Source organism: Leucoraja erinacea, unplaced genomic scaffold (assembly GCF_028641065.1).
Source record: "Leucoraja erinacea ecotype New England unplaced genomic scaffold, Leri_hhj_1 Leri_451S, whole genome shotgun sequence".
NCBI classification, from domain to species: domain Eukaryota; kingdom Metazoa; phylum Chordata; class Chondrichthyes; order Rajiformes; family Rajidae; genus Leucoraja; species Leucoraja erinaceus.
This window is the reverse complement of record NW_026576352.1, coordinates 83,661-110,876: the sequence shown is the minus strand read 5'-3', so window position 1 is coordinate 110,876 and position 27,216 is coordinate 83,661. Positions and strand designations below refer to the sequence as shown.

At 50.8% G+C, this 27,216-nt stretch overlaps 1 protein-coding gene across 1 annotated transcript; it reads left to right on the top strand.

Moving 5' to 3' along the window:
* Positions 1 to 25,649, top strand: LOC129693868 (butyrophilin subfamily 3 member A1-like). Its single transcript, XM_055630613.1, has 12 exons — positions 1 to 153; positions 4,367 to 4,454; positions 6,978 to 7,337; positions 9,673 to 9,954; positions 10,739 to 10,858; positions 12,881 to 12,907; positions 13,712 to 13,738; positions 14,981 to 15,001; positions 17,384 to 17,404; positions 20,013 to 20,039; positions 21,971 to 21,997; positions 23,075 to 25,649. The coding sequence occupies exons 2-12, from the start codon at positions 4,385 to 4,387 to the stop codon at positions 23,674 to 23,676; spliced, it is 1,584 nt and encodes a 527-aa protein (XP_055486588.1). The 5' UTR covers positions 1 to 153; positions 4,367 to 4,384; the 3' UTR covers positions 23,677 to 25,649.
* The last annotated feature ends 1,567 nt before the right edge of the window (positions 25,650 to 27,216 follow it).

Genomic DNA, 27,216 nt, shown 5'->3' with positions numbered 1-27,216 from the left:
TCTCTCTCGCTATAGGATCTTTGCTCTCTATCCCTCCCCCTCCCTCTCTCTTCCTCCCTGTCGTTTCCGACGGTTGTGTTTCGGGACCAAAGTGAAAGTAAAGTTCGAGTGTTTGAGTGTGTGTGCCCGCCGCTGCCTCCCCGGGGCTGTAAGGTACCGTAAACCAGAGGGGAACGCGGGCCGGGGGCGCGGTGGGCTAGCAGGGGGGTCGCGGGCCGAATGGGCGCACGAGTGGAGACTGGAGACCCGGTGGGGAAGATGGTAGCGGGGTGGGGCGTTGTCGGGTGAAGTTTCCACCCGTCCTGTCCCGTGTCACACACACACACACACAGTCACAAACACGTACACACACTCACACAGACACACAGACAATAGGTGCAGGAGTAGAGGCCATTCGGCCCTTCGAGCCTGCACCGCCATTCAATATGATCATGGCTGATCATCCAACTCAGTATCCTGTACCTGCCTTCTCTCAATACCCCCTGATCCCTTTAGCCACAAGGGCCACATCTAACTCCTTCTTAAATATAGCCAATGAACTGTGGCCTCAACTACCCTCTACGGCAGAGAATTCCACAGATTCACCACTCTCTGTGTGAAAAAAGTTTTCCTCATCTCGGTCCTAAAAGGTTTCCCCCTTATCCTTAAACTGTGACCCCTTGTTCTGGACTTCCCCAACATCGGGAACAATCTTCCTGCATCTAGCCTGTCCAACCCCTTAAGAATGTTGTAAGTTTCTATAAGATCCCCCCTCAATCTCCTAAATTCTATCGAGTACAAGCCGAGTCTATCCAGTCTTTCTTCATAAGACAGTCCTGACATCCCAGGAATCAGTCTGGTGAACCTTCTCTGCACTCCCTCTATGGCAATAATGTCTTTCCTCAGATTAGGAGACCAAAGTTTTCCTCCACACACATCACACACAACACACACACACACACACACACAAACACACACACACACAAACACACCACACACACACAAACACCACACACACACACACACACACACACACACACCACACACACACACCAACGCACCAACCCTCACAACAACCACCACACACACACACACACCGACACTATCCACACACACACACACAAGTCACACACTACACAGGAACACACACACACACACACACACACACACACACACACACACACACACACACACACACACACACACACACACACACACACACACACACACACACACACACACACACACACACACACACACACACACACACACACACACACACACACACACACACACACACACACACACACACACACACACACACACACACACACACACACACACACACACACACACACACACACACACACACACACACACACACACACACACACACACACACACACACACACACACACACACACACACACACACACACACACACACACACACACTCACACACGGGTCAATTGCCTGTGATCTCTCTCTGTTTCACGGCCAGTGGCAGCGCAAGGCTCTAGTTAGATGCGGGGAGAGAGTATAGACACAGGCCCTTCGGCCCAACACGTCCAGGTAACATGTTCCCGATGTTGGGGGAGTCCAGAACCAGGGGCCACACAGTTTAAGAATAAGGGGTAAGCAATTTAGAAAAAAAATGAGGAAAAACTTTTTCACCCAGAGAGTTGTGAGTCTGTGGAATTCTCTGCCTCAGAGGGCGGTGGAGGCCGGTTCTGTGGAGGCTTTCAAGAGAGAGTTAGATGGGGCTCTTAAAGATAGCGGAGTCAGGGGATATGGGGAGAAGGCAGGAACGGGGTACTGATTGTGGATGATCAGCCATGATCACAGTGAATGGCGGCGCTGGCTGGAAGGGCCGAATGGCCTACTCCTGCACCTGTTGTCTATTGTACTAGTGAAACATAAGCTCCCAATATATCTATACTAAATGCTTTTGTGACTTTTTGGCCTTATCTACCTGTGACGAAGAACTTTGTACCTGCACACCTTAATCCATCTGCTCTATAACCCTCCTTATCTCCCTGTGATGCCACAGTCAATAAATTATTATCCTGTTCTCCAAGATGCCTCTGTTGTACAACATTCCCCATGGCCCTACCATTCACTGTGTACCTCCTGCCCTGGTTTGACTTTGCAAAATTAAACACCTTGCACTTGTCTGCATTATAGACAATAGACAATAGGTGCAGGAGGAGGCCATTCGGCCCTTCCAGCCAGCACCACCATTCAATGTGATCGTGGCTGATCATCCACAATCAGTACCCCGTTCCTGCCTTCTCCCCATATCCCCTGACTCCGCTATCTTTAAGAGCCCTATCTAACTCTCTCTTGAAAGTATCCAGAGAACCGGCCTCCACTCTGCCGGGACTCGCGGATGGCCAGCTTGGACAACAGCCCCTTTAGATATTGGAACCTCACACACTCCAAAAAAGGGTTCAGAGAAGATTTACGAGGATGTTGCCAGGACTAGAGGGTGTGAGCTATAGGGAGAGGTTGAGTAGGCTGGGTCTCTATTCCATGGAGCGCAGGAGGATGAGGGGAGATCTTATAGAGGTGTACAAAATCATGAGAGGAATAGATCGGGTAGACGCACAGAGTCTCTTGCCCAGAGTAGGGGAATCGAGGACCAGAGGACATGGGTTCAAGGTGAAGGGGAAAAGAGGAATCTGAGGGGTAACTTTTCCACACAGAGGGTGGTGGGTGTATGGAACAAGCTGCCAGAGGAGGAAGTTGAGGCTGGGACTATCCCATAGTTTAAGAAACAGTTGGACAGGTACATGGATAGGACAGGTTTGGGGGGATATGGACCAAATGCAGGCAGGTGGGACTAGTGTAGATGGGACATTGTTGGCCGGTGTGGGCAAGTTGGGCCGAAGGGCCTGTTTCCACACTGTATCACTCTGTGACTAGTGTAGATGGGACATTGTTGGCCGGTGTGGGCAAGTTGGGCTGAAGGGCCTGTTTCCACACTGTATCACTCTGTGACTAGTGTAGATGGGACATGTTGGCTAGTATGGGCAAGTTGGGCCGAAGGGCCTGTTTCCACACTGTATCACTCTGTGACTAGTGTAGATGGGACATGTTGGCCGGTGTGGGCAAGTTGGGCCGAAGGGCCTGTTTCCACACTGTATCACTCTGTGACTAGTGTAGATGGGGCATGTTGGCCGGTGTGGGCAAGTTGGGCTGAAGGGCCTGTTTCCACACTGTATCACTCTGTGACTAGTGTAGATGGGACATGTTGGCCGGTGTGGGCAAGTTGGGCTGAAGGGCCTGTTTCCACACTGTATCACTCTGTGACTAGTGTAGATGGGACATGTTGGCTGGTGTGGGCAAGTTGGGCCGAAGGGCCTGTTTCCACACTGTATCACTCTGTGACTAGTGTAGATGGGACATGTTGGCTAGTATGGGCAAGTTGGGCCGAAGGGCCTGTTTCCACACTGTATCACTCTATGACTCTATGTACACGTGGAGCACAGACTCATCCAGTCCACGATCGTGGCAGGAGGCTGGCGAGTCTGTGAAACACGAGAGAAACAGGTTGCAGGGGACTCCTCAGTGCTGTACCTTCCACCCCAGGTCCCCGATGTAGAGGGAGGGTATCCCTGCTTGGGGGGGGGGGGGGTTACTAGGAACCCCACACTCCAATAACTGATGTGTCTCTTAAAGATAGCGGAGTCAGTGGATATGGGGAGAAGGCAGGAACGGGGTACTGATTGGGGATGATCAGCCATGATCACAGTGAATGGCGGTGCTGGCTGGAAGGGCCGAATGGCCTCCTCCTGCACCTATTGTCTGTTGAATGGCGAACTCGGAGGTGGAAGGAAGGAAATAGATTTACTCATTCTCGAGTGTGGGCCGTTTGTACAAGCTATTGAGGGAGTCCAGTGTAAGTTCACAAGCTTAATTCCCGGGATGGCGGGACTGTCATGTGCTGAGAGAATGGAGCGGCTGGGCTTGTACACTCTGGAGTTTAGAAGGATGAGAGGGCATCTCATTGAAACATATAAGAGTATTAAGGATTTGGACACGCTAGAGGCAGGAAACATGTGCCCGATGTTGGGGGAGTCCAGAACCAGGGGCCACACACAGTTTAAGAATAAGGGGTAAGCCATTTAGAACGGAGATGAGGAAACACTTTTTCACACAGAGAGTTGTGATTCTGTGGAATTCTCTGCCTCAGAGGGCGGTGGAGGCCGGTTCTCTGGATACTTTCAAGAGAGAGTTAGATAGGGCTCTTAAAGATAGCGGGGTCAGGGGATATGGGGAGAAGGCAGGAACGGGGTACTGATTGGGGATGATCAGCCATGATCACATTGAATGGCGGTGCTGGCATCTGTTGTCTATTGTCTAATGCTAATGCTCTTCCCTGCAGGCATGCTGGAGTTCGGGCATGGACAGGCAGACGATATCTTGGACCCTAGTTCTGATCCTCTGCCAGGCAATCCACTACGCCTATGCTGGTGAGTTGCTGAGACTTGTTCGAACATCTCCGCTCCTCTCTCTCTGTGTAAACCTCTCTCCATTGGTCACCTCCTCTGTTTCCCCCTCTCCCCTCTCCTCCCCCGGCCATAATCGTTGCCTCCTGCAGCCGCCTTGAAGGTACTGGAAGCATAGAAACATAGACAATAGGTGCAGGAGGAGGCCATTCGGCCCTTCGAGCCAGCACCGCCATTCAATGTGATCATGGCTGATCATCCACAATCAGTACCCCGTTCCTGCCTTCTCCCCTGACTCCACTATCTTTAAGAGCCCTATCTATCTCTCTCTTGAAAGCATCCAGAGAACCGGCCTCCACCGCCCTCTGAGACAGAGAATTCCACAGACTCACAGTTCTCAGTGTGAAAAAGTTTTTCCTCAACTCCGTTCTAAATGGCCGACCCCTTATTCTCAAACTGTGTGGCCCCTGGTTCTGGACTCCCCCAACGTCGGGAACATGTTTCCTGCCTCTAACGTGTCCAAACCATTAATAATCTTATATGTTTCAATAAGATCCCCTCTCATTCTTCTAAACTCCAGAGTGATACAGTGTGGAAACAGGCCCTTCGGCCCAACTTGCCCACACCTTCTAACTTGTTCCAGCTACACTCGTCCAACCTGCCCGCATTTAGGGCATATCCCTCCAAACCTGTCCTATCCATGTACCTGTCTAACTGTTTCTTAAACGTTGGGATAGTCCCAGCCTCAACTACCCCCTCTGACAGCTTGTTCCATACACCCACCACCGGCCAACAATGTCCCAGCTACACTAGTCATAAAGAGATACAGTGTGAAAACAGGCCCTTCGGCCCAACTTGCCCACACCGGCCAACAATGCCCCATCTACACTAGTCCCACCTGCCTGTGCTTTGCCCATATCCCTCCAAACCTGTCCTATCCATGTACCTGTCTAACTGTTTGTTAAACGATGGGATAGTCCCAGCCTCAACTACCTCCTCTGACAGCTTGTTCCATACACCCACCACCCTCTGTGTGAAAAAGTTACCCCTCGGATTCCTATTAAATCTTTTCCCCTTCACCTTGAACCTATGTCCTGTGGTCCTCGATTCCCCTACTCTGGGTAAAAGACTCTGTGTATCTACCCGATCTATTCCTCTCATTATTTTATACGCTTGTGTCTGTCTGCCATCCAAACAGATAAGATACATCTGAACCAAGTGCAGGCAGGTGTGACTATTGTAGCTGGGACATTGTTGGCCGGTGTGGGCAAGTCTGAGGTCCTGTTTCCACACTGTATCAAAATCACAATCACAATCATACTTTATTAGCCAAGTATGTTGTGCAACTTACGAAGAAGTTGATTTTCCGTACAATCATACAAATAAAAAGCAACAAGACACACAAAACACATTTTAACATAAACATCCACCACAGTGACTCCTCCACATTCCCCACTGTGATGGAAGGTGAAATAACGTTCAATCTCTTCCCTTCTTTGTTCTCCCGCGGTCGGGGGCCTTGAGCCTTCCGTTGACGGGACGATCTCACTCCCGTAGACAGTGGCAGGCCTCCTCGTTGGGGCGATCAAGCTCCTGCATCGGGTGGGGGTGAATCTCAGCTCCCCCTTGCCGGGCGATCTACCCCAGGGTCGGGGCTGGTCGAACGTCGTGCGGCTTTTGAATCTTCCCGACTTCGGTCTCAACCCGAGACTGCGAGCTCCTCGATGTTAAAGTCCACAGGCCGCAGTTGTAGTGTCGATCCCAGGCAAGGGATCGTCTCCGATGGTAAGTCCACGGCCCCGCGGTGGGGCTCAAAGTCTCCAGCTCCACGATGGTAGGCTGCAGAGCAACCGGAGATACGATCCGGAAAACAATCTCATCTCAATGTCTATTGACATTGGGTCAGGAGTAGGCCATTCGGCCCTTTGAGGCAAGGTAAGAGACAGAAAAAAGTTTCCTCCAACCCCCACACCCCCGCCCACCCCTCCCCCACACATAAAACAAACCAGAGAACATTAACATAAAACTTTAAAAAAACAAGTTCAAGTGAGTTTGTGAGTTTATTGTCATGTGTCCCTGTATAGGACAATGAAATTCTTGCTTTGCTTCAGCACACAGAACATAGTAGGCATTTACTACAAAACAGATCAGTGTGTCCATATACCATGATATAAATATATACACACATGAATAAATAAACTGGTAAAGTGCAAATAACAGAAAGTGGTTATTAATAATCAGAGTTTTGTCCGAGCCAGGTTTAATAGCCTGATGGCTGTGGGGAAGTAGCTATTCCTGAACCTGGTTGTTGCAGTCTTCAGGCTCCTGTACCTTCTACCTGAAGGTAGCAGGGAGATGAGTGTGTGGCCAGGATGGTGTGGGTCTTTGATGATACTGCCAGCCTTTTTGAGGCAGCGACTGCGATAAAACACACTAGAAATAACAAAATTAGACAAAAAGGGCAGCTATTGAAGCACCACCTGGTGGAATGTACTGTAGAGACATAATCGTTGGTAGTTGGAGATAACCGGTGCTTTGTCCTTGTAGCCACGCCGGTGTTCAAGATGACGGGTCCACAGTCGCCGATCGTGGCCATGGTGAATGGTGTTGCTGTGTTGGAGTGCCAGCTGATTCCGGAGAAGCTGCTGCCCGGGATGGAGATCCGGTGGATGAGGAGTGATGCCCGGGTACACACGGTCGTCCACCTGTACCGTAACGGCCACGCGGTGACGGAGGACGAGGACGAGGCGTACAAGGGCCGCACGCAGCTCTTCAGCGAGCAGCTGGCCGTTGGCAACGTCTCGCTGCGGCTGGCCGGCGTGCGCTTGGCCGACGAGGGCGACTACCTGTGCATGGTGGAGCACGAGAGGACCATCGAACAAGCAGCAGTCCCGCTGAAGGTCACCAGTGAGTTGCCCCGTGATCCTGCCCCCTCCACTCCTCCACCCACCACCCCCAACCACCGTCCACCACCCAGCGATCACCAGAGTCTTGGAGTCTAAAAACGGCCTGTCCCACTTAGGCGACTGCAGGCGACCGCCAAAATATTTTCACCAGAAGGACCTCTTTGCTCCTCTGCTCATTGTTGCTGAAACATTTTCAACATGTTGAAACATTTTCGGCAACAATGAGTATAGGAGCAAAGAGGTCCTTCTGCAGTTGTACAGGGCCCTAGTGAGACCACACCTGGAGTATTGTGTGCAGTTTTGGTCCCCTAATTTGAGCAAGGACATTCTTGCTATTGAGGGAGCCCAGCGTAGGTTCACCAGGTTAATTCCCGTGACTGTCATATGCTGAGAGAATGGAGCGGCTGGGCTTGTACACTCTGGAGTTTAGAAGGATGAGAGGTTATCTTATTGAAACATAAAAGATTACTAAGGGTTTGGACACGCTAGAGGCAGGAAACATGTCCCTGATGTTGGGGGAGTCCAGAACCAGGGGCCACTGTTTAAGAATAAGTAGTAGGCCATTTAGAATGGAGATGAGGAAAAACATTTTCATCCCAGAGTGTTGTGAGTCTGTGGAATTCTCTGCTGATAGAGAGCTAGATAGGGCTCTTAAAGATAGCAGAGTCAGGGGATATGGGGAGAAGGCAGGAACGGGGTACTGATTGGGGATGATCAGCCATGATCACATTGAATGGCGGTGCTGGCTGGAAGGGCCGAATGGCCTCCTCCTGCACCTACTGTGTATTGTCTATTGTAATGGCGACAATTTGGACTGCCGGCGTCATATCAGGGTCCCCGAAAGATTTTGAACATTTCAAAATTCCAGCAGCGACAAAAAAAAGTTGCGACACTTGAAAAAACACCGAGCGCCAATACGTCATCTCGTCATGTATCTTTCGGCAACCCTGATACATCAGTCAATGGTACCGGCAGTCGCCGAAAAAATCGCCAAGTGGGACAGGCCCTTTAGAGTCTTGGAGTCCCACTTAGGCGATTTTTTAGGCGACTACAGGCGACTGCCAAAAGAATTTTCAACATGTTGAAAAAATTTCGGCCACAATGGCAACAATTTGGACTGTTGTAGGTTGTCGCCTGGTGGCGTAGGTTGTCGCCGTTGCTGACATCAGTGAATTCCATTGTCCTAGTCACTGGCAGTCGCCTAAAATATTGTCCAGAACTTCTATCCCACCTGCCGGCTTCATTAACTGACTTATCAGGGTCGCCGAAAGATTTTGAACATTTCAAAATCCAGCGGCGACAAAAATGTTGCGGCTCTTGAAAAAAAACACCGCGCGTCAATATCGCGTCGCGTATTTTCGGGGGTCTGGTACGTCAGTCAATAATGCCGGCATTCGCCGAAAACATCACTAATTGGGACTGGCCCATTAGTGACATGGAGTCTTGTGCACATAGTCTTAGAGTCTTAGAGACATAAAGAGTCTGAGAGGCGTTGAGTCTCAGCTTCATGACGTCTTAGAGGCAGCATCTTGGACATTCTCTGCCTCAGAGGGCGGTGGAGGCAGGTTCTCTGGATGCTTTCAAGAGAGAGCTAGATAGGGCTCTTAAAGATAGCGGAGTCAGGGGATATGGGGAGAAGGCAGGAACGGGGAACTGATTGGGGATGATCAGCCACGATCACATTGAATGGCAGTGCTGGCTGGAAGGGCCGAATGGCCTCTACTCCTGCACCTGTTGTCTAATGTCCTTCCTGGTCAACTGGTCCCTTGAGCCTCTAACACCAGGTAACACCAGGTCAACTGGTCCCTTGAGCCTCTAACACCTGGTCAACTGGTCCCCCTTGAGCCTCTAACACCAGGTCAACTGGTCCCTTGAGCCTCTAACACCAGGTCAACTGGTCCCTTGAGCCTCTAACACCTGGTCAACTGGTCCCTTGAGCCTCTAACACCAGGTCAACTGGTCCCTTGAGCCTCTAACACCAGGTCAACTGGTCCCTTGAGCCTCTAACACCAGGTCAACTGGTCCCTTGAGCCCTTGAGCCTCTAACACCAGGTCAACTGGTCCCTTGAGCCTCTAACACCTGGTCAACTGGTCCCTTGAGCCTCTAACACCAGGTCAACTGGTCCCTTGAGCCTCTAACACCAGGTCAACTGGTCCCTTGAGCCTCTAACACCTGGTCAACTGGTCCCTTGAGCCTCTAACACCAGGTCAACTGGTCCCTTGAGCCTCCAGGTCAACTGGTCCCTTGAGCCTCTAACACCAGGTCAGTGCTGGTGCAGGGTGTTGGTCATCCATTGTTGCCGTATTTCACTGACCGACCTCTCTCGCCACCGCAGGTTTGGGGGCGCGTCCCACGCTCCGGTTGGAAGGTTACCACGACGACGGGATCCTGGTGCAGTGCAACTCCACGGGTTGGTTCCCCCTGCCCACCCTGCTCTGGACGGTCCAGGGACGCAAGGATGGGCTAGACGGCTCTGGCACACGGACCGCCAGGGATGCCGACGGCTTCTACCGTATCTCCAGCTCGGTGGAGGTGCGGCAAGGGCTGGCGGCCGTCTGGTGCCAGGTGCGGGCACCACTGCTGACGGAACTCCAAGTATCCCGGATCCACATCCCAGGTCAGGACACCGCACGCATCCGACGTCTGCGGGCATTGGGGCAGGTGGGCGCGGCGGGCATCGGTACTGTAAGTTCACGAGCATGCAGGTACAGCAGGCAGTGAAGAAAGCCAATGGCATGTTGGCCTTCATAACAAGAGGAGTTGAGTATAGGAGCAAAGAGGTCCTTCTGCAGTTGTACAGAGCCCTAGTGAGACCACACCTGGAGTATTGTGTGCAGTTTTGGTCCCCTAATTTGAGGAAGGACATTCTTGCTATTGAGGGAGCCCAGCGTAGGTTCACCAGGTTAATTCCTGGGATGGCGGGACTGTCATATGCTGAGAGAATGGAGCGGCTGGGCTTGTACACTCTGGAGTTTAGAAGGATGAGAGGAGATCTTATTGAAACATATAAGATTATTAAGGGTTTGGACACACTAGAGGCAGGAAACATGTTCCCGATGTTGGGGGAGTCCAGAACCAGGGGCCACACAGTTTAAGAATAAGGGGTAATCCGTTTAGAACGGAGATGAGGGAAAAGCTTTTCACCCAGAGAGTGGTGAGTCTGTGGAATTCTCTGCCTCAGAGGCCGGTTCTCTGGATACTTTCAAGAGAGAGTTAGATAGAGCTCTTAAAGATAGCGGAGTCAGGGGATATGGGGAGAAGGCAGGAACGGGGTACTGATTGTGGATGATCAGCCATGATCACATTGAATGGTGGTGCTGGCTCGAAGGGCCGAATGGCCTCCTCCTGCTCCTGTTGTCTATTGGTGTAACACTCCATTCTCTTCCTCCCTTTGTCCGCAGATGAATTCTTCCCCAGAGTTTCCAAGTACTTCAGTGCTTTCATGGTGTTCCTGGTCTTTCTGCTCATCGTGCTGTTCGGTGGCAGCATTTATTACTACTGGAAGCGGAAGAAAACCAAGGGTAGGTTGTGAGCAGTTTTGGGTCCCCGTATCTGAGGATGGAAGTGTTGGCTCTGGAGAGAGTCCAGAGGAGGTTCACCAGAACGATCTTGCTATTGAGGGAGTGCAGCGTAGGTTCACCAGGTTAATTCCCGGGATGGCGGGACTGCCATATATTGGCGGTGCTGGCAGGATGGGCCGAATGGCCTACACCTGCAACTATTATCTGTTGTATATTGATATGGATCGGATGCAGGCAGATAAGAGATGGCCTTGGCATCATGTTTAAGAAAGAACTACAGGTGCTGGAATAATCGAAGGCAGACAAAAATGCTGGAGAAACTCAGCGGGTGAGGCAGCATCTATGGAGCGAAGGAAATAGGTGACGATTCGGGTCGAGACCCTTATTCAGACTGATGTGGGGGGGGGGGGAAGAAGAAAGGAAGAGGAGGAGACAGTGGGCTGTGGGAGAGCTGGGAAGGGGAGGGGAAGGAGGGAGAAAGCGCGTACTAAGCGTGTACTTAGCGTGAACTTCGCTTCCGTTTGGTCGCGCCAAACGCATGCAAGTGGGACAGGCCCTTTACTCCAGCATTTTGTGTCCACCCATAACACTGACGAATGGATGTATAGACTCTGGGAATGCCGGGAGGGATTTTCCCAATCTTTTTCCAATGTATATATTTTTCAATATTCAAAATAAAGTTAATCTTTTAAAGAAAATCACTCACCTCTTTCTGCTAGTTTTACTTGCTCTATGGAGCGAAGGAATAGGTGACGTTTCGGGTCGAGACACTTCTTCAGACTGGCTTCATGTACAGCATAGACATAGTGGGCCGAAGGGCCTGTTGTTGAGTTGCCCACTTCTATGTTGTATATTCAGGAAGGAGATGAGGAGGAATTTCTTTAGTCAGAGGGTGGTGAATCTGTGGGATTCTTTGCCACAGACGGCTGTGGAGGCCACAAGCCAGTAGATATTTTTAAGGCGGAGATAGATAGATCCTTAATTGCTACGGGTGTCAGGGTGTTACGGGGAGAAGGCAGGAGAATGGAGTTGGTAGTGTGTGTGTGCCCCTGTGTGTGTGTGTGTGTGTGTGTGTGTGTGCCCCTGTGTGTGTGTGTGCGCGTCTGTCCCCTGTGTGTGTGTGTGCATGTGTGTGTGCGTGTGTGCATGTGTATGTGCGTGTCTGTCCCCTGTGTGTGTGTGTGTGCGTGTCTGTGCCCCTGTGTGTGTGTGCGCGTGTGTGTGCGTGTGTGTATATCTGCCCGTGTGTGTGCCCCTGTGTGTGTGTGTGTGTGTGTGTGTGCCCCTGTGTGTGTGTGCCCCTGTGTGTGTGTGTATGTATGTGTGTGTGTGCATGTGTGTGTGCCCTGTGTGTGTGTGTGTGTGTGTGTGTGTGTGTGTGTGTGTGTGTGTGTGCGTGTGTGTGTGTGTGTGTGTGTGTGTGTGTGTGTGTGTGTGTGCCCCTGTGTGTGTGTGTGCGCGTGTGTGTGTGTATATCTGCCCATGTGTGTGTGCCCCTGTTTGTGGGTGCGTGTGTGTGTGCCCCTGTGCGTGTGTGTGTGCCCCTGTGCGTGTGTGTGTGCCCCTGTGCGTGTGTGTGTGCCCCTGTGCGTGTGTGTGCCCCTGTGTGTATGTATGTCTGCCCGTGTGTGTGCGTGTGTGTGTGTGCGTGTCTGTGCCCCTGTGTGTGTGTGCGTGCGTGTGTATATCTGCCCGTGTGTGTGCCCCTGTTGTGTGTGTGCCCCTGTGCGTGTGTGCCCCTGTATGTGCGTGTGTGTGTTTGTGACCCTGTGTGTATGTATGTCTATGTGTGTCTGCCTGTGTGTGTGCCCCTGTGTGTGCATGAGTGTGAGTGTGTGTTTGCGTGAGTGTGTTTGTGTGAGTGTGTGTGTGTGCGTGTGTGTGTGCGCGCGAGTGCATGTGTGTGTGAATGTGTATGTAAGTGTGCGTGAGTGTGTCTGCGTGAGTGTGTGTGTGAGTGTGTGCGCATGTGTATTCGTGTTTAATAAGAAATGTGTACCAACCTTGTTTTTTCTCTTGCAGAGTTGTACAAACGGCCGACACTGGAGAGTAAGTAAATCTATTTCTTTCCTTCCACCTCCGAGTTCTCCATTCAATAGACAATAGGTGCAGGGCCTGTGCAGTTGTACAGGGCCCTAGTGAGACCACACCTGGAGTATTGTGTGCAGTTTTGGTCCCCTAATATGAGGAAGGACAATCTTGTTATTGAGGGAGTGCAGCGTAGGTTCACCAGGTTAATCCCCGGGATGGAGGGACTGTCATATGCTGAGAGAATGGAGCGGCTGGGCTTGTACACTCTGGAGTTTAGAAGGATGAGAGGGAATCTCATTGAAACATATAAGATTATTAAGGGTTTGGACACGCTAGAGGATGGAAACATGTTCCCGATGTTGGGGGAGTCCAGAACCAGGGGCCACACATTTTAAGAATAAGGGGTCGGCCATTTAGAACGGAGATGAGGAAAAAAAAATTCACCCAAAGAGTTGTGAGTCTGTGGAATTCTCTGCCTCAGAGGGTGGTGGAGGCCGGTTCTCTGGATACTTTCAAGAGAGAGCTAGATAGGGCTCTTAAAGATAGCGGAGTCTGGGGAGAAGGCAGGAACGGGGTACTGATTGTGGATGATCAGCCATGATCACATTGAATGGCGGTGCTGGCTCGAGGGGCCGAATGGCCTACTCCTGCACCTGTTTGCAATGTTTTCTAAAGAAGGCGCTGGGGCAGGGCTCGGGTAACGAGGGGAAGATGGAAGGTTCTAGAACCTATTGTCCATAGTCTATTGGTTACATAATGCTCGCACCTTAACCTGTTGCCAATAAGGGCCTTGTCTGAAGATGTATTTTCTGTTCTTTGCAGAACACAAGACGATATGCGACGCTGTAGGTAAGAAAGTTACATTCTATCTGCTTCAGATCTTGCGTCAAGGAATACTTGGTCAAATGAATGAGTTGATGTTGATGTGAATGGTCCATTCTGTGTGATAGGGGAGGTGCTAACACAGTGCGGTGATCAATGAGGGGTGGTCTACTCTAGGGGGCATGAAGGGGGATGTCTTCTTGCCCACCCTCTGCTTCTCTTCCCTTGCCAAGCTCGAACCTTGAAAACACGTGATTTACAGAGACCTGTTACCCACGCATTCACTGGGGAGAACATGCAAAGCACACGGACACACGCGCACACGCACACACACACACACACACACACACACACACACACACACACACACACACACACACACACACACACACACACACACACACAGACACACACACACACACACACACACACCCACACACACACACCCACAGGCACACACACGCGCACACACACACGCACACACACACGCACATGCACACGCACACAGTCACACACAGACACACACACACACAGACACACACACACACACACACACACACACACACACACACACACACACACACACACACACACACACACACACACACACACACACACACACACACACACACACACACACACACACACACACACACACACACACACACACACACACACACACACACACACACACACACACACACACACACACACACACACACACACACACACACCACACACACACACACACACACACACACACACACACACACACACACACACACACACACACACACACACACACACACACACACACACACACACACACACACACACACACACACACACACACACACACACACAGATAGACAGACACCTTGAGTGGAATAGGCAGGAACTGGGAATGATGATTTTCGTTTAGAGATACAGCACGAAACAGGCCCTTCGGCCCACCACGTACGTGCCCACCAGCGATGCCCGCACATTAACACTCTCCTACACACACTAGGGGCAATGTTACATCTATACCAGGCCAATTAACATACAAACCTGTATGTCTTTGGCATGTGGGAGGTAACGGAAGATCTCGGGGAAAACCCAAGGGGAGAACGTGCAAACTCCGCAGAGACAGCACCGGTAGTCGGGATTGAGCCTGGGTATCGGGAGAAGGGGCGGGTAGTTCAGCTGACTGCCGGAAGGCTCGGTGTACGTCGGGAATAAGGAAGAGATCTCGGCTCATACTGACATCTCTCTCTCTCTCTATTTCAGATGAATTGGAGCTTTTTACAGGTGAGTGCTCACCTTTACCTGGACGTGTCTAGATCAGACACTCGTCCTCATCACCTGGGAAGATGCTGCCTCGCAGGGCCATCTCTCTCAAGTGTCCGTGCCGACCAGCGATCCCCACACATGAACACAACCCTACACACTAGGCACAATTTACAATTTACAGAAGCCAATTAACCTGCAAACCTGCACGGCTTTGGAGTGTGGGAGGAAACCGGAGCACCCAGGTCACGGGGAGAACGTGCAAACTCTGCACAGACAGCACCCGTAGTCAGGATGGAACCCGGGTCTCTGGCGCTGTGAGGCAGCAGCTCTACCCGCTGCTCCACCATGACACCCCGCATCTGTCCAAATGTCTTCTACAACCCATCATTGTACCCGTTTCCACAGCTTCCTCTGGCAGCTAGACAATAGGTGCAGGAGTAGGCCATTCGGCCCTTCGAGCCAGCACCGCCATTCAATGTGATCATGGCTGATCATCCCCAATCAGTCCCCCGTTCCTGCCTTCTCCCCATATCCCCTGACTCCACTATCTTTAAGAGCCCTATCTAACTCTCTCTTGAAAGTATCTAGAGAACCGGCCTCCACCGCCCTCTGAGGCAGAGAATTCCACAGACTCACAACCCTCTGTGTGAAAAAGTTTTTCCTCATCTCCGTTTCAAATGGCCTACCCCATATTCTTAAACTGTGTGGCCCCTGGTTCTGGACTCCCCCAACATCAGGAACATGTTTCCTGCCTCTAGCGTGTCCAAACCCTTAACTGTCTTATATGTTTCAATGAGATATCCTCTCATCCTTCTAAATTCTTCAGTGTACAAGCCCAGCCGCTCCATTCTCTCAGCATATGACAGTCCCGCCATCCCGGGAATTAACCTTGTAAACCTACGCTGGGCTCCCTCAATAGCAAGAATGTCCTTCCTCAAATTAGGGGACCAAAACTGCACACAATACTCCAGGTGTGGTCTCACTAGGGCCCTGTACAACTGCAGAAGGACCTCTTTGCTCCTATACTCAACTCCTGACTGAGTGAAAAAAGTTGCCCCTGACCTCCCTCTTCAATGTGTGCCCTCTCACCTTACGGTTGTGGCCAGACAGGAGTCATATAACACCAGCTGATGACGATGGAAGCTAGGTCCTCTAATGAACCTGTCCCACTTAGGCGACTACAGGTGACTAGGCTGTCTCCACATGGTCGCTGGTGTGTCGCCTGTATGTTCGTGAGTCGTCTCTTAAAGTCGCCCAAAGAGTCGTAGCGTCTTTCTGGTCGACGATGGATTTTCGATATGATCAAAAATGTTCGCCGGCCGTGGGTTTGAGGCCAGTGAGCGTGGCTTGATTTCTCCTGACGTAGGTGTGGTCGTAGGTTGTCGCCAGGTGAAGTAGATTGTCTCCAGGTGACGTGGGTTGTTGCCAGGTTATGTTCAGTTCAAGTTCAAGTGAGTTTATTGTCATGTGTCCCTGATAGGACAATGAAATTCTTGCTTTGCTTCAGCACAACAGAACACAGTAGGCATGAATACAGAACAGATCAGTGTGTCCATGTACCATTAAATATGTAAATACACACATGAATAAATAAACTGATCAAGTGCAAATAACAGATAATAGGCTATTAATGTTCAGAGTTTTGTCCGAGCCAGGTTTAATAGCCTGATGGCTGTGGGGAAGTAACTATTCCTGAACCTGGTTGTTGCAGTCTTCAGGCTCCTGTACCTTCTACCTGAAGGTAGCGGGGAGATGAGTGTGTGGCCAGGATGGTGTGGGTCTTTGATGATACTGCCAGCGTTTTTGAGGCAGCGACTGCGATAAATCCCCTCGATGGAAGGAAGGTCAGAGCCGATGATGGACTGGGCAGTGGTCACTACTTTTTGCAGTCTTTTCCTCTCCTGGACACTCAAGTTGCCGAACCAAGCCACGATGCAACCGGTCAGCATGCTCTCTACTGTGCACCTGTAGACGTTCGAGAGAGTCCTCCTTGACAAACCGACTCTCCGTAATCTTCTCAGGAAGTAGAGGCGCTGATGTGCTTTCTTAATAATTGCGTTAGCATTCTCGGTCCAGGAGAGATCTTCAGAGATGTGCACGCCCAGGGATTTGAAGCTCTTGACCCTTTCCACCATCGACCCGTTGATATAAACGGGACTGTGGGTTAGCGTAGGTTGTCGCTGGTGCTGACTTCGGTGAATTCCATTGTTGTATTCACCGGCGGTTGCCTAAACATATTGCCTAATGCCGCCAGTTTTTCGGCGACCTGCTACGACTGTGACAGTCTCCGAACAGATCCCCTAAGTGGGACGGGCCCTTAAGTCCTCTGCTGGATTGTCAAGTTTGTTTCCCCACTATCGCAACATAATATATTGTCTTTTTTCTTCACTTTGATTTCAGCAAACGCCAAAGAGAATTTGGGTAAGTTACAGGAGATCGTCGGTTGTTCTGGGTTGTTGGGGGGAGAACACATCATGCTGGAGTAGTATGATGAAAGAATGGGTCGACTGGGCTCATATTAGAGTTACAGAGTGATACAGTGTGGAAACAGGCCCTTCAGCCCAACTTGCCCACACCGGCCAACATGCCCCATCTACACTAGTCATAGAGTGATACAGTGTGGAAACAGGCCCTTCAGCCCAACTTGCCCACACCCACCAACAATGCCCCATCTACACTAGTCACAGAGTGATACAGTGTGGAAACAGGCCCTTCAGCCCAACTTGCCCACACTGGCCAACAATCTCCCATCTACACTAGTCACAGAGTGATACAGTGTGGAAACAGGCCCTTTGGCCCAACTTGCCCATACCAGCCAACAATGCCCCATCTACACTAGTCCCACCTGCCTGCGCTTGGTCCATATCCCTCCAAACCTGTCCTATCCATGTACCTGTCCAACTGTTTCTTAAACGATGGGATAGTCCCAGCCTCAACTACCTCCTCCGGCAGCTTGTTCCATACACCCACCACCCTCGGAAAGTTACCGCTCGGAATCCTATTAAATCTTTTCCCCTTCACCTTGAACCTATGTCCTGTGGTCCTCGATTCCCCTACTCTGGGCAAGAGACTCTGTGCATCTACCCGATCTATTCCTCTCATGATTTTGTACACCTCTATAAGATCTCCCCTCATCCTCCTGCGCTCCATGGAATAGAGACCCAGCCTACTCAACCTCTCCCTGTAGCTCACACCCTCTAGTCCTGGCAACATCCTCGTAAATCTTTTCTGAAGATTCTCAAGCTTGACAATATCTTTCCTATAACACGGTGCCCAGAACTGAACACAATATTCTAAATGTGGTCTCACCAACGTCTTGTACAACTGCAACATGACCTCCCAACTTCTATACTCAATACTCTGACTGATGAAGGACAAAGTGCCAAAAGTCTTGTTGACCACCTTATCTACCTTCAATCGACCTTCAATGGCCCTGTACAACTGCAGATGGACCTCTTTGCTCCTATACTCAACTCCTCTTGTTATGAAGGCCAACATGCCATTGGCTTTCTTCACTGCCTGCTGTACCTGCATGCTTACTTTCATTGACTGATGAACAAGGACCCCCAGATCCCGTTGTACTTCCCCTTTTCCTAACCTGACGCCATTCAGATAATAATCTGCCTTCCCGTTCATGCCACCAGAGTGATGTAGAGAGATAAAGAACAAAGAATGAAAGAACTGAGGAGTTGCGGAGGGACTGGTCTCTTGGAAGAGGGGTGGTGATGGGAAGGTGTGGGTGGTGGTGGGATCCTGTTGGAGGTGGTGAAAATGTTGGCGGATTATGTGCTGTATGCAACGGCTGATGGGGTGGAAGGTGAAAGAGCTGAAGGTGGGCTGGCGAGGAGAGGACAGTTGTGTACGCTCTGTACTAACTGGGGCATTGTGCTTACATACGGAGATTAGGGTTGCAAACTGTCCCGTATTAGCCGGGACATCCCGTATATTGGGCTCAATTGGTTTGTCCCATACGAGACCGTTGTTACTCGGGTTGCCTCACCCGTCCAGACGTAGTGCAGCCCATGGAGTGCAGCAGCAGCACCTCGCCCGTGGCCCCGTAGGTCGCTCAGCAGCCCGGCCAGCTGTCCGACCTTCAGACCTTCGCTGACCCCCCACACCACCACCACCACCCCTCCTTCTCACGGACGATCATGAGTTGGACGGGGCGCTGGACTGTGCGGGCGGCCCCCAGGCCAAAACTCCTCAGCTGGCCCCGCCGGCTGGGCTTTGTGTACAGTCCAGCACCCGGGGCCAACTCATCATTCACCCAGACACGGCCCAGTCAGTCAAGATTCAAGAGAGTTTATTGTCATGTGTCCCAGATAGGACAATGAAATTCTTGCTTTGCTTCAGCACAACAGAACATAGTAGGCATTTACTACAAAACAGATCAGTGTGTCCATATACCATTGTATATATATATATATATAAACACACATGAATAAATAAAACAGGTAAAGTGCAAATAAACAGATAATGGGCTATTAATGTTCAGAGTTTTGTTTGAGTTGAGTTTAATAGCCTGATGGCTGTGGGGAAGAACCTGGACGTTGCAGTCTTCAGGCTCCTGTACCTTCTACCTGAAGGTAGCGGGGAGATGAGTGTGTGGCCAGGATGGTGTGTGGGTCCTTGATGATACTGCCAGCCGTTTTGAGGCAGTGACTGCGATAAATCCCCTCGATGGAAGGAAGGTCAGAGCCGGTGATGGACTGGGCAGTGTTTACTACTTTTTGTAGTCTCATGCTCTCCAGGGCGCTCAAGTTGCTGAACCAGGTCACGATGCAACCGGTCAGCATGCTCTCTACTGTGCACCTGTAGATGTTTGTAGGTCAATGAATTGCCGTGGGGAATTTGTCCCGTATTTTGACCTTTTGTCCCTTATTTGGGAGTGGGAAAGTTGGCAAACCTAACGGGGAGAGAGAGACCTGCTGGGCTGCACGCCAAAATATAAATGATGTTGTACCTTGGTACATGTGATAATGAAGAATCCTTGACCAACCCACTGATGGCAATCTTTGTTTTATTGCAGAGCTGGAGAGGACTTTGTGTACTGAAGGTAAAGACTCGAATGTTATAAATCCGCGGCCCCTCCATCTGTGCCCCCCCCACCCTGCTCTCCCCCCCCCCCCCCCCCCCCCACTCCCCCCCCTGCTCTCCCCACAAACCCCATTCTGCCCCCCCCCCCCCACTCTGCCCCCCCCCCCTCCCTGTCACTGTGCTATATACCACCCCCCCATTCTGCTTCACCACCCCACCCCTCCACTCACTGCTCTCGCCCCCCAGGATAGAGAAGTGGTTGGCAGACAGGAAACAAAGAGTAGGGATTAACGGGTCCCTTTCAGAATGGCAGGCAGTGACTAGTGGGGTACCGCAAGGCTCGGTGCTGGGACCAGCAGTGACTAGTGGGGTACCGCAAGGCTCGGTGCTGGGACCAGCAGTGACTAGTGGGGTACCGCAAGGCTCGGTGCTGGGACCAGCAGTGACTAGTGGGGTACCGCAAGGCTCGGTGCTGGGACCAGCAGTGACTAGTGGGGTACCGCAAGGCTCGGTGCTGGGACCAGCAGTGACTAGTGGGGTACCGCAAGGCTCGGTGCTGGGACCAGCAGTGACTAGTGGGGTACCGCAAGGCTCGGTGCTGGGACCAGCAGTGACTAGTGGGGTACCGCAAGGCTCGGTGCTGGGACCAGCAGTGACTAGTGGGGTACCGCAAGGCTCGGTGCTGGGACCAGCAGTGACTAGTGGGGTACCACAAGGCTCAGTGCTGGGACCGCAGCTATTTACAATATACATCAATGATTTGGATGAAGGGATTCAAAGTAACATTAGCAAATTTGCAGATGACGCAAAGCTGGGTGGCAGTGTGAACTGTGAGGAGGATGCTATGAGGATGCAGGGTGACTTGGACAGGTTGGGGGAGTGGGCAGATGCAGTTTAATGTGGATAATTGTGAGGTTATCCACTTTGGTTGCAGATTATTAACTAAAAAGTAACAATTTTTTTCATCACAAGTATTTTTTTACTCGTGAAGTTTCATCAACGGTGTGAAAAAATGTCCAGGAGTTAAAAAATATTTGTGATGAAAAAAATTGTTACTTTTTACTCGTAGAAGCTCGTGAACATACTCGTGGACAGGGGCTTAAATCTTCTCTGTATCCTATCCAGTTTGACAACATCGTTTCTGTACCAGGGTAACCAAAACGGAAAACACAATACTCCAAATTTGGCCTCACGAATGTCGTGTCAAGTTGGGAAAAGGGGAAGTACAACGGGATCTGGTGGTCCTTGTACATCAGTCACTGAAAGTAAGCATGCAGGTTACAGCAGGCAGTGAAGAAAGCCAATGGCATTTTGGCCTTTATAATAAGAGGAGTTGAGTATAGGAGCAAAGAGGTCCTTCTGCTTTTTGGACACATTAGAGGCAGGAAACATGTTCCCGATGTTGGGGGAGTCCAGAACCAGGAGCCACAGTTTAAGAATAAGGCGTAAGCCATTTAGAATGGAGATGAGGAAAAACGTTTTTCCCAGAGAGTTGTGAATTGTCTATTGACGATTGTCTATGGAAGGGCATGTTTACACCATATGTAACTCTAAGACTCTATTCAGTGGTGTAGAGGTGATTAGTTTACTTTTAGTTTAGTTGAGTTTAGAGATACAGGGCAGAAACAGGCCCTTCGGCCCACCGGGTCTGTCCGCGCCGACCAGCGATGCCCGCACACTAACACTATCCCACACACACTAGGGACAATTTATCCATTTACACCAAGCCAATTAACCTACAAACCTGCACGTCTTTGGAGTGTGGGAGGAAACCGAAGATCTCAGAGAAAACCCACGCAGGTCACGGGGAGAACGTGCAAACTCCGTACAGACAGCGCCCGTAGTCGGGATTGAACCCGGGACTCGGGCACTGCAATGGCTGTGAGGCAGCAACTCTACCGCTGCGCCACCGTGACTGCCCAATTAATGTCTTCTTGTTTGTGTTCACAGCTGCTGAGAGGGTGATCGGATCTGCAGGTGAGGCTGGTCTTGTCAACGGTTCACTGCCCTGTCCGTCGGAGAGGGGAGGGGAGTTGCCAACTGTCCAGTATTAGTCGGGACATCCCCTATATTGGGCTAAATCGGTTTGTCCCGTTTGTGACCGCCCTTGTCCTGTATTTGACCGCTACCACTCGGGTCGAGGGGACTGTCGCGTCCGGACCCCGCCTCACCGTCCCGTCCCGATGTAGTGCAGCCCATGGAGTGCAGCAGCAGCAGCAGCAGCGCCTCGCCCGTGGCCCCGTCGGTCACTCAATAGCCCGGCCAGCTGTCCGACCTTCTGACCTTCGCTGACCGCCGACACCACCCCTCCTTCTCACGGCCGATCATCGGTTCATGAGTTGGACGGGGCACCGGACTGTGCGTGTGGCCCCCGGGCCAAAACTCCTCAGCTGGCCCCGCCGGCTGGGCTTTGTGTACAGTCCAGCACCCGGGGCCCAACTCACCATTCACCCAGACACCGCCCAGTCAGTCAACGGATGCCCTCGGGAATTCGGACTCCCAGATTCCGTTGTACTTCCCCTTTTCCCAACTTGACACCATTTAGATAATGAGTCAAGTGAGTTTATTGTCATGTGTCCCTGTATAGGACAATGAAATTCCTGTTTTGCTTCAGCACACAGAACATAGTAGGCATGAATACAGAACAGATCAGTGTGTCCATATACCATAGAATATATATATGCACACAACAATAAATAAACAAACAAAGTGCAAATAAACAGATAATGGGCTATTAATGTTCAGAGTTTTGTCCACGCCAGGTTTAATAGCCTGATGGCTGTGGGGAAGTAGCTATTCCTGAACCTGGTTGTTGCAGTCTTCAGGCTCCTGTACCTTCTACCTGAAGGCAGCGGGGAGATGAGTGTGTGGCCAGGATGGTGTGGGTCCTACATTTAATCATGTAATGATAATGCATGATAAGGGAATGACGTTTAGTGCAAGGTAAAGTCTGATCAAGGCTAGTCTCCAATGCTGTAGATAGTAGTTCAGCACTGCTCTCTGGTTGTGGTGGGATGATCCAGTTGCCTCTATCTGTTCCCTGTTCCTCTCTAGTGCAAGTGACCTTTGATGCTTACACGGCCAACCCCTACCTGGAGGTCTCGGAGGACTGCCAGACCATCTTGTTCAGGGAGGAGTGGAGAGATCTGGAGGAACACAATATGCGTTTCACCGCACGACTCTTTGCCATGGGCAAGGATAGCTACCGGAGCGGGACTCAATACTGGGAGGTGTTTGTGGGCATCAAGCCGGACTGGGACATGGGGGTTTCTGTTCCATCTATCCCCAGGCACGACTGGGTCACCATCTGCCCCAAGAACCAGATGTGGGCCATCGCCAAGAGGGGACCCATCTACGAGGCCAGCTGCAACAACCCACTACCCCTGGAGCGACCGGCCACCGCCCAGATCATCGGTGTGTACCTCGACCACAATCTCGGCCTGGTCCGCTTCTACGACGCAGAGAACCTGGCCCATATCTACAGCTTCGCAGCGGAATTCAGGGAGGAAATCTTCCCCTTCTTCAGCCCCTGGGGATCGCAGGACATCATTAAGATCTGCACCCCTCTTTCCCCACACCTCGCACATCGTAGACCAACCCAACTCAGCCAAGCGTTAGGCAAACCGGCCAATGAATCCAACAATGTTCTTGTTTAACCATCCCGATTCTTAGCCCCACAGGAAGGCACCAAGTTCACATTGGACAGATGCCAGTCAAGTGTTTAGGCTTGTGTCGGGAAGGGGCAGGTAAATCCTGACCACGCAACATACAGACGTTGTCACCTTAGTCTGCAGAAGAAGATTGACAATAGGTGCAGGAGTAGAAGCCATTTGGCCCTTCGAGCCAGCACCGCCATTCAATGTGATCATGGCTGATCATCCCCAATCAGTACCCCGTTTCTGCCTTCTCCCCATATCCCCTGACTCCACTATCTTTAAGAGCCCTATCTAACTCTCTCTTGAAAGTATCCAGAGAACCGGCTTCCACCGCCCTCTGAGGCAGAGAATTCCACAGACTCACAACTCTGTGAGAAAAAGTGTTTCCTCGTCTACGTTCTAAATGGCCGACCTGTTATTTTTAAACTGTGTGCGTAGCCCCTGGTTCTGAACTCCCCCCAACATCGGGACATGGTGGCACAGCACTGGAGTTGCCTCCTCTCAGTGCCAGAGACCCGGGTTCGATCCCGACTACGGGTGCTGTCAGTACAGAGTACAAATGTTGATTCCACTATGGTGGATGTCCGTGTTAAATTTTATTTTATGTGTATATTGTGATCTTTTCACTTAGTAATGACTGTATGGTAAGTCAAATATCACTGACCCTTAGTTGGTTAAGTGTCAATAAATACCAACTTGAACGTGAATTACCCCACATACTAGGGTTAGTTTACAGCAGCCAATTCACCTGCAAACCTGGACATCTCTGGAGTGTGGGAGGAAACCGGAGCACCCGGAGAAAACCCACGCAGGTCCCACAGGTTGAACTGGACTGCATAGTACCTGATGCAAGGCTACGCTTTAGACAATAGACAATAGGTGCAGGAGTAGAGGCCATTCGGCCCTTCGAGCCAGCACCGCCATTCAATGTGATCATGGCTGATCATCCCCAATCAGTACCCCGTTCCTGCCTTCTCCCCATATCCCCTGACTCCACTATCTTTAAGAGCCCTATCTACTCTCTCTTGAAAGTATCCAGAGAACCTGCCACCACCGCCCTCTGAGGCAGAGAATTCCACAGACTCACCACTCTCTGTGAGAAAAAGTGTTTCCTCGTCTCTGTTCTGAATGGCCGACCCCTTATTCTTAAACTGTGGCCCCTGGTTCTGGACTCCCCCAACATCGGGAACATGTTTCCTGCCTCTAGTGTGTCCAAACCCTTAACAATCTTATATGTTTCAATGAGACACCCTCTCATCCTTCTAAAATCCAGAGTGTACAAGCCCAGCCGCTCCATTTTCTCAGCATATGACAGTCCCGCCATCCCGGGAATTAACCTTGTAAACCAAAACTGCACGCAATACTCCAGCTGTGGTCTCACTAGGGCTCTGTACAACTGCAGAAGGACCTCTTTGCTCCTATACTCAACTCCTCTTGTTATAAAGGCCAACAAGCCATTGGCTTTCTTCACTGCGTGCTGTACCAGCATACTTACTTTCATAGAGTGATGAACAAGGACCCCCAGATCCCGTTGTACTTCCCTTATTCCCAGCTTTGACCTGACAGTATTGCAAGATAAAGTCTAGTTCATAGTTTAAGGTTCTCCAGTGAAGTAGAGGGGAGGTTGGGACTCTGGTTGCTGAAAGGACTGATCATTACCTTATAACAGCTGGGAAGAAACATAGAAAAATAGGTGCAGGAGTGGGCTATTCGGCCCTTCGATACCGTTCCTGAATCTGGGACTATCTTGGTGTGAACAGATCCATGTTCTCCTGAGATGCTGCATAATCTACAGTCTTTACTGTGTCTTAATTTGTAAAGCAGCAACTCTTTGTCTGATACCTGCGGAATGTTCCTGGTGTAGACTCACTATGTGAACACTAATGCAAATGTTGCAGTGAGAATATGCCTGTGAGTATATGTGCCTTATTTTTCAAACCTTGTGAATAATGTATTAAATTTTTATAAATCGATATGTTTGGTCTGAATTCCTGGCACCGTTTATTATCACGTTCACTGAGGTACCGTGAAAAGCTTCTTGTCGCATGCCAACCAGTCAGTGGAGAGACGGCGTGATAGTCCAGTAATGTCCGATTCAAAGATAGTCCGAGGATCTCCAATGAGGTACATGGTAGTTCAGGACTGCTCTCCAATTGTTGGTAGGATGGTTGGCAGACAGGAAACAAAGAATAGGGATTAACGGGTTCGGTTCAGAATGGCAGGCAGTGACTAGTGGGGTACCGCAAGGCTCGGTGCTGGGACCAGCAGTGACTAGTGGGGTACCGCAAGGCTCGTTGCTGGGACCAGCAGTGACTAGTGGGGTACCGCAAGGCTCGGTGCTGGGACCAGCAGTGACTAGTGGGGTACCGCAAGGCTCGGTGCTGGGACCGCAGCTATTTACAATATACATCAATGATTTAGATGAAGGGATTCAAAGTAACATTAGCAAATTTGCAAATGATACAAAGCTGGGTGGCAGTGTGAACTGTGAGGAGGATGCTATGAGAATGCAGGGTGACTTGGACAGGTTGGGGGAGCGGGCAGATGCATGGCAGATGCAGTTTAATGTGGATAAATGTGAGGCTATCCACTTTGGTGGCAAGAACAGGAAGGCAGATTGCAGATTACTATCTAAATGGCGTCAACTTGGGAAAAGGGGCAATACAACGGGATCTGGGGGTCCTTGTTCATCCGTCAATGAAAGTAAGCATGCAGGTACAGCAGGCAGTGAAACTGAATGGCATGTTGGCCTTTATAACAAGAGGAATTGCGTATAGGAGCAAAGAGGTCCTTCTGCAGTTGTACAGGGCCCTAATGAGACCACACCTGGAGCATTGTGTGCAGTTTTGGTCTTAACCCAGGAACGAGTGGGTTAACGTACGATGAGGGTTTGTCGGCACTGGGCCTGTACTCGTTGGAGCTTAGAAGAATGAGGGGGGACCTTATTGAAATCTACAGAAAAGTGAAAGGCCTGGATAGAGTGGATGTGGAGAAGATGTTTCCATTAGTGGGAGAGTCTAGGACCAGAGGACACAGAAGGAAAGTATGTTCCTTTAGGAATGAGATAAGAAGGAATTTCTTTAGTCAGAGGATGGTGGAGGCCAAGACTCTTACACTCATAGATAGGGTGGTCAAGAAGGCTCTCAACACATTGACCTTCAACAGTCAGTGGGAGAGAGGAGGGCGAGAGGGAGAGAGAGATGAGAGAGAGGGGGGAGATAAAGAGGGGAGAGAGAGGGGAGGAGGGAGAAAGGGAGGGGAGATAGAGAGGGCAGAAGAGAGGGAGGGGATAGAAAAGGGGGAGAGGGGAGGAGGAGAGAAGGTGGGGAGGGGAGAGGGTGGTTGAGAGAGAGGGGGAAGAGAGATAGCGGGCGGTGGGGAGAGGGGGAGAGAGAGAAGAGAGAGGTGGAAGTGTGTGAGAAGAGGGGAGGAGAAGAGATGGTGGGGGAGAGGGGTGGGGGTAGAGTGGGTGGTTGAGAAAGAGGGAGGGTGGGATCGAGAAGGGGGAGGAGAAGGGATAGAGAGAGAAGGGGGGAGGAC

Bases quoted from the DNA above. Each gene is read 5' to 3' on its own strand.
- LOC129693868 (XM_055630613.1), top strand. From the start codon at position 4,385: ATGGACAGGCAGACGATATCTTGGACCCTAGTTCTGATCCTCTGCCAG. The intron at 9,955-10,738 runs GTCAGGACACCG...CTTTGTCCGCAG, and splicing joins ATCCCGGATCCACATCCCAG to ATGAATTCTTCCCCAGAGTT. The intron at 20,040-21,970 runs GTAAAGACTCGA...TTGTGTTCACAG, and splicing joins GAGGACTTTGTGTACTGAAG to CTGCTGAGAGGGTGATCGGA.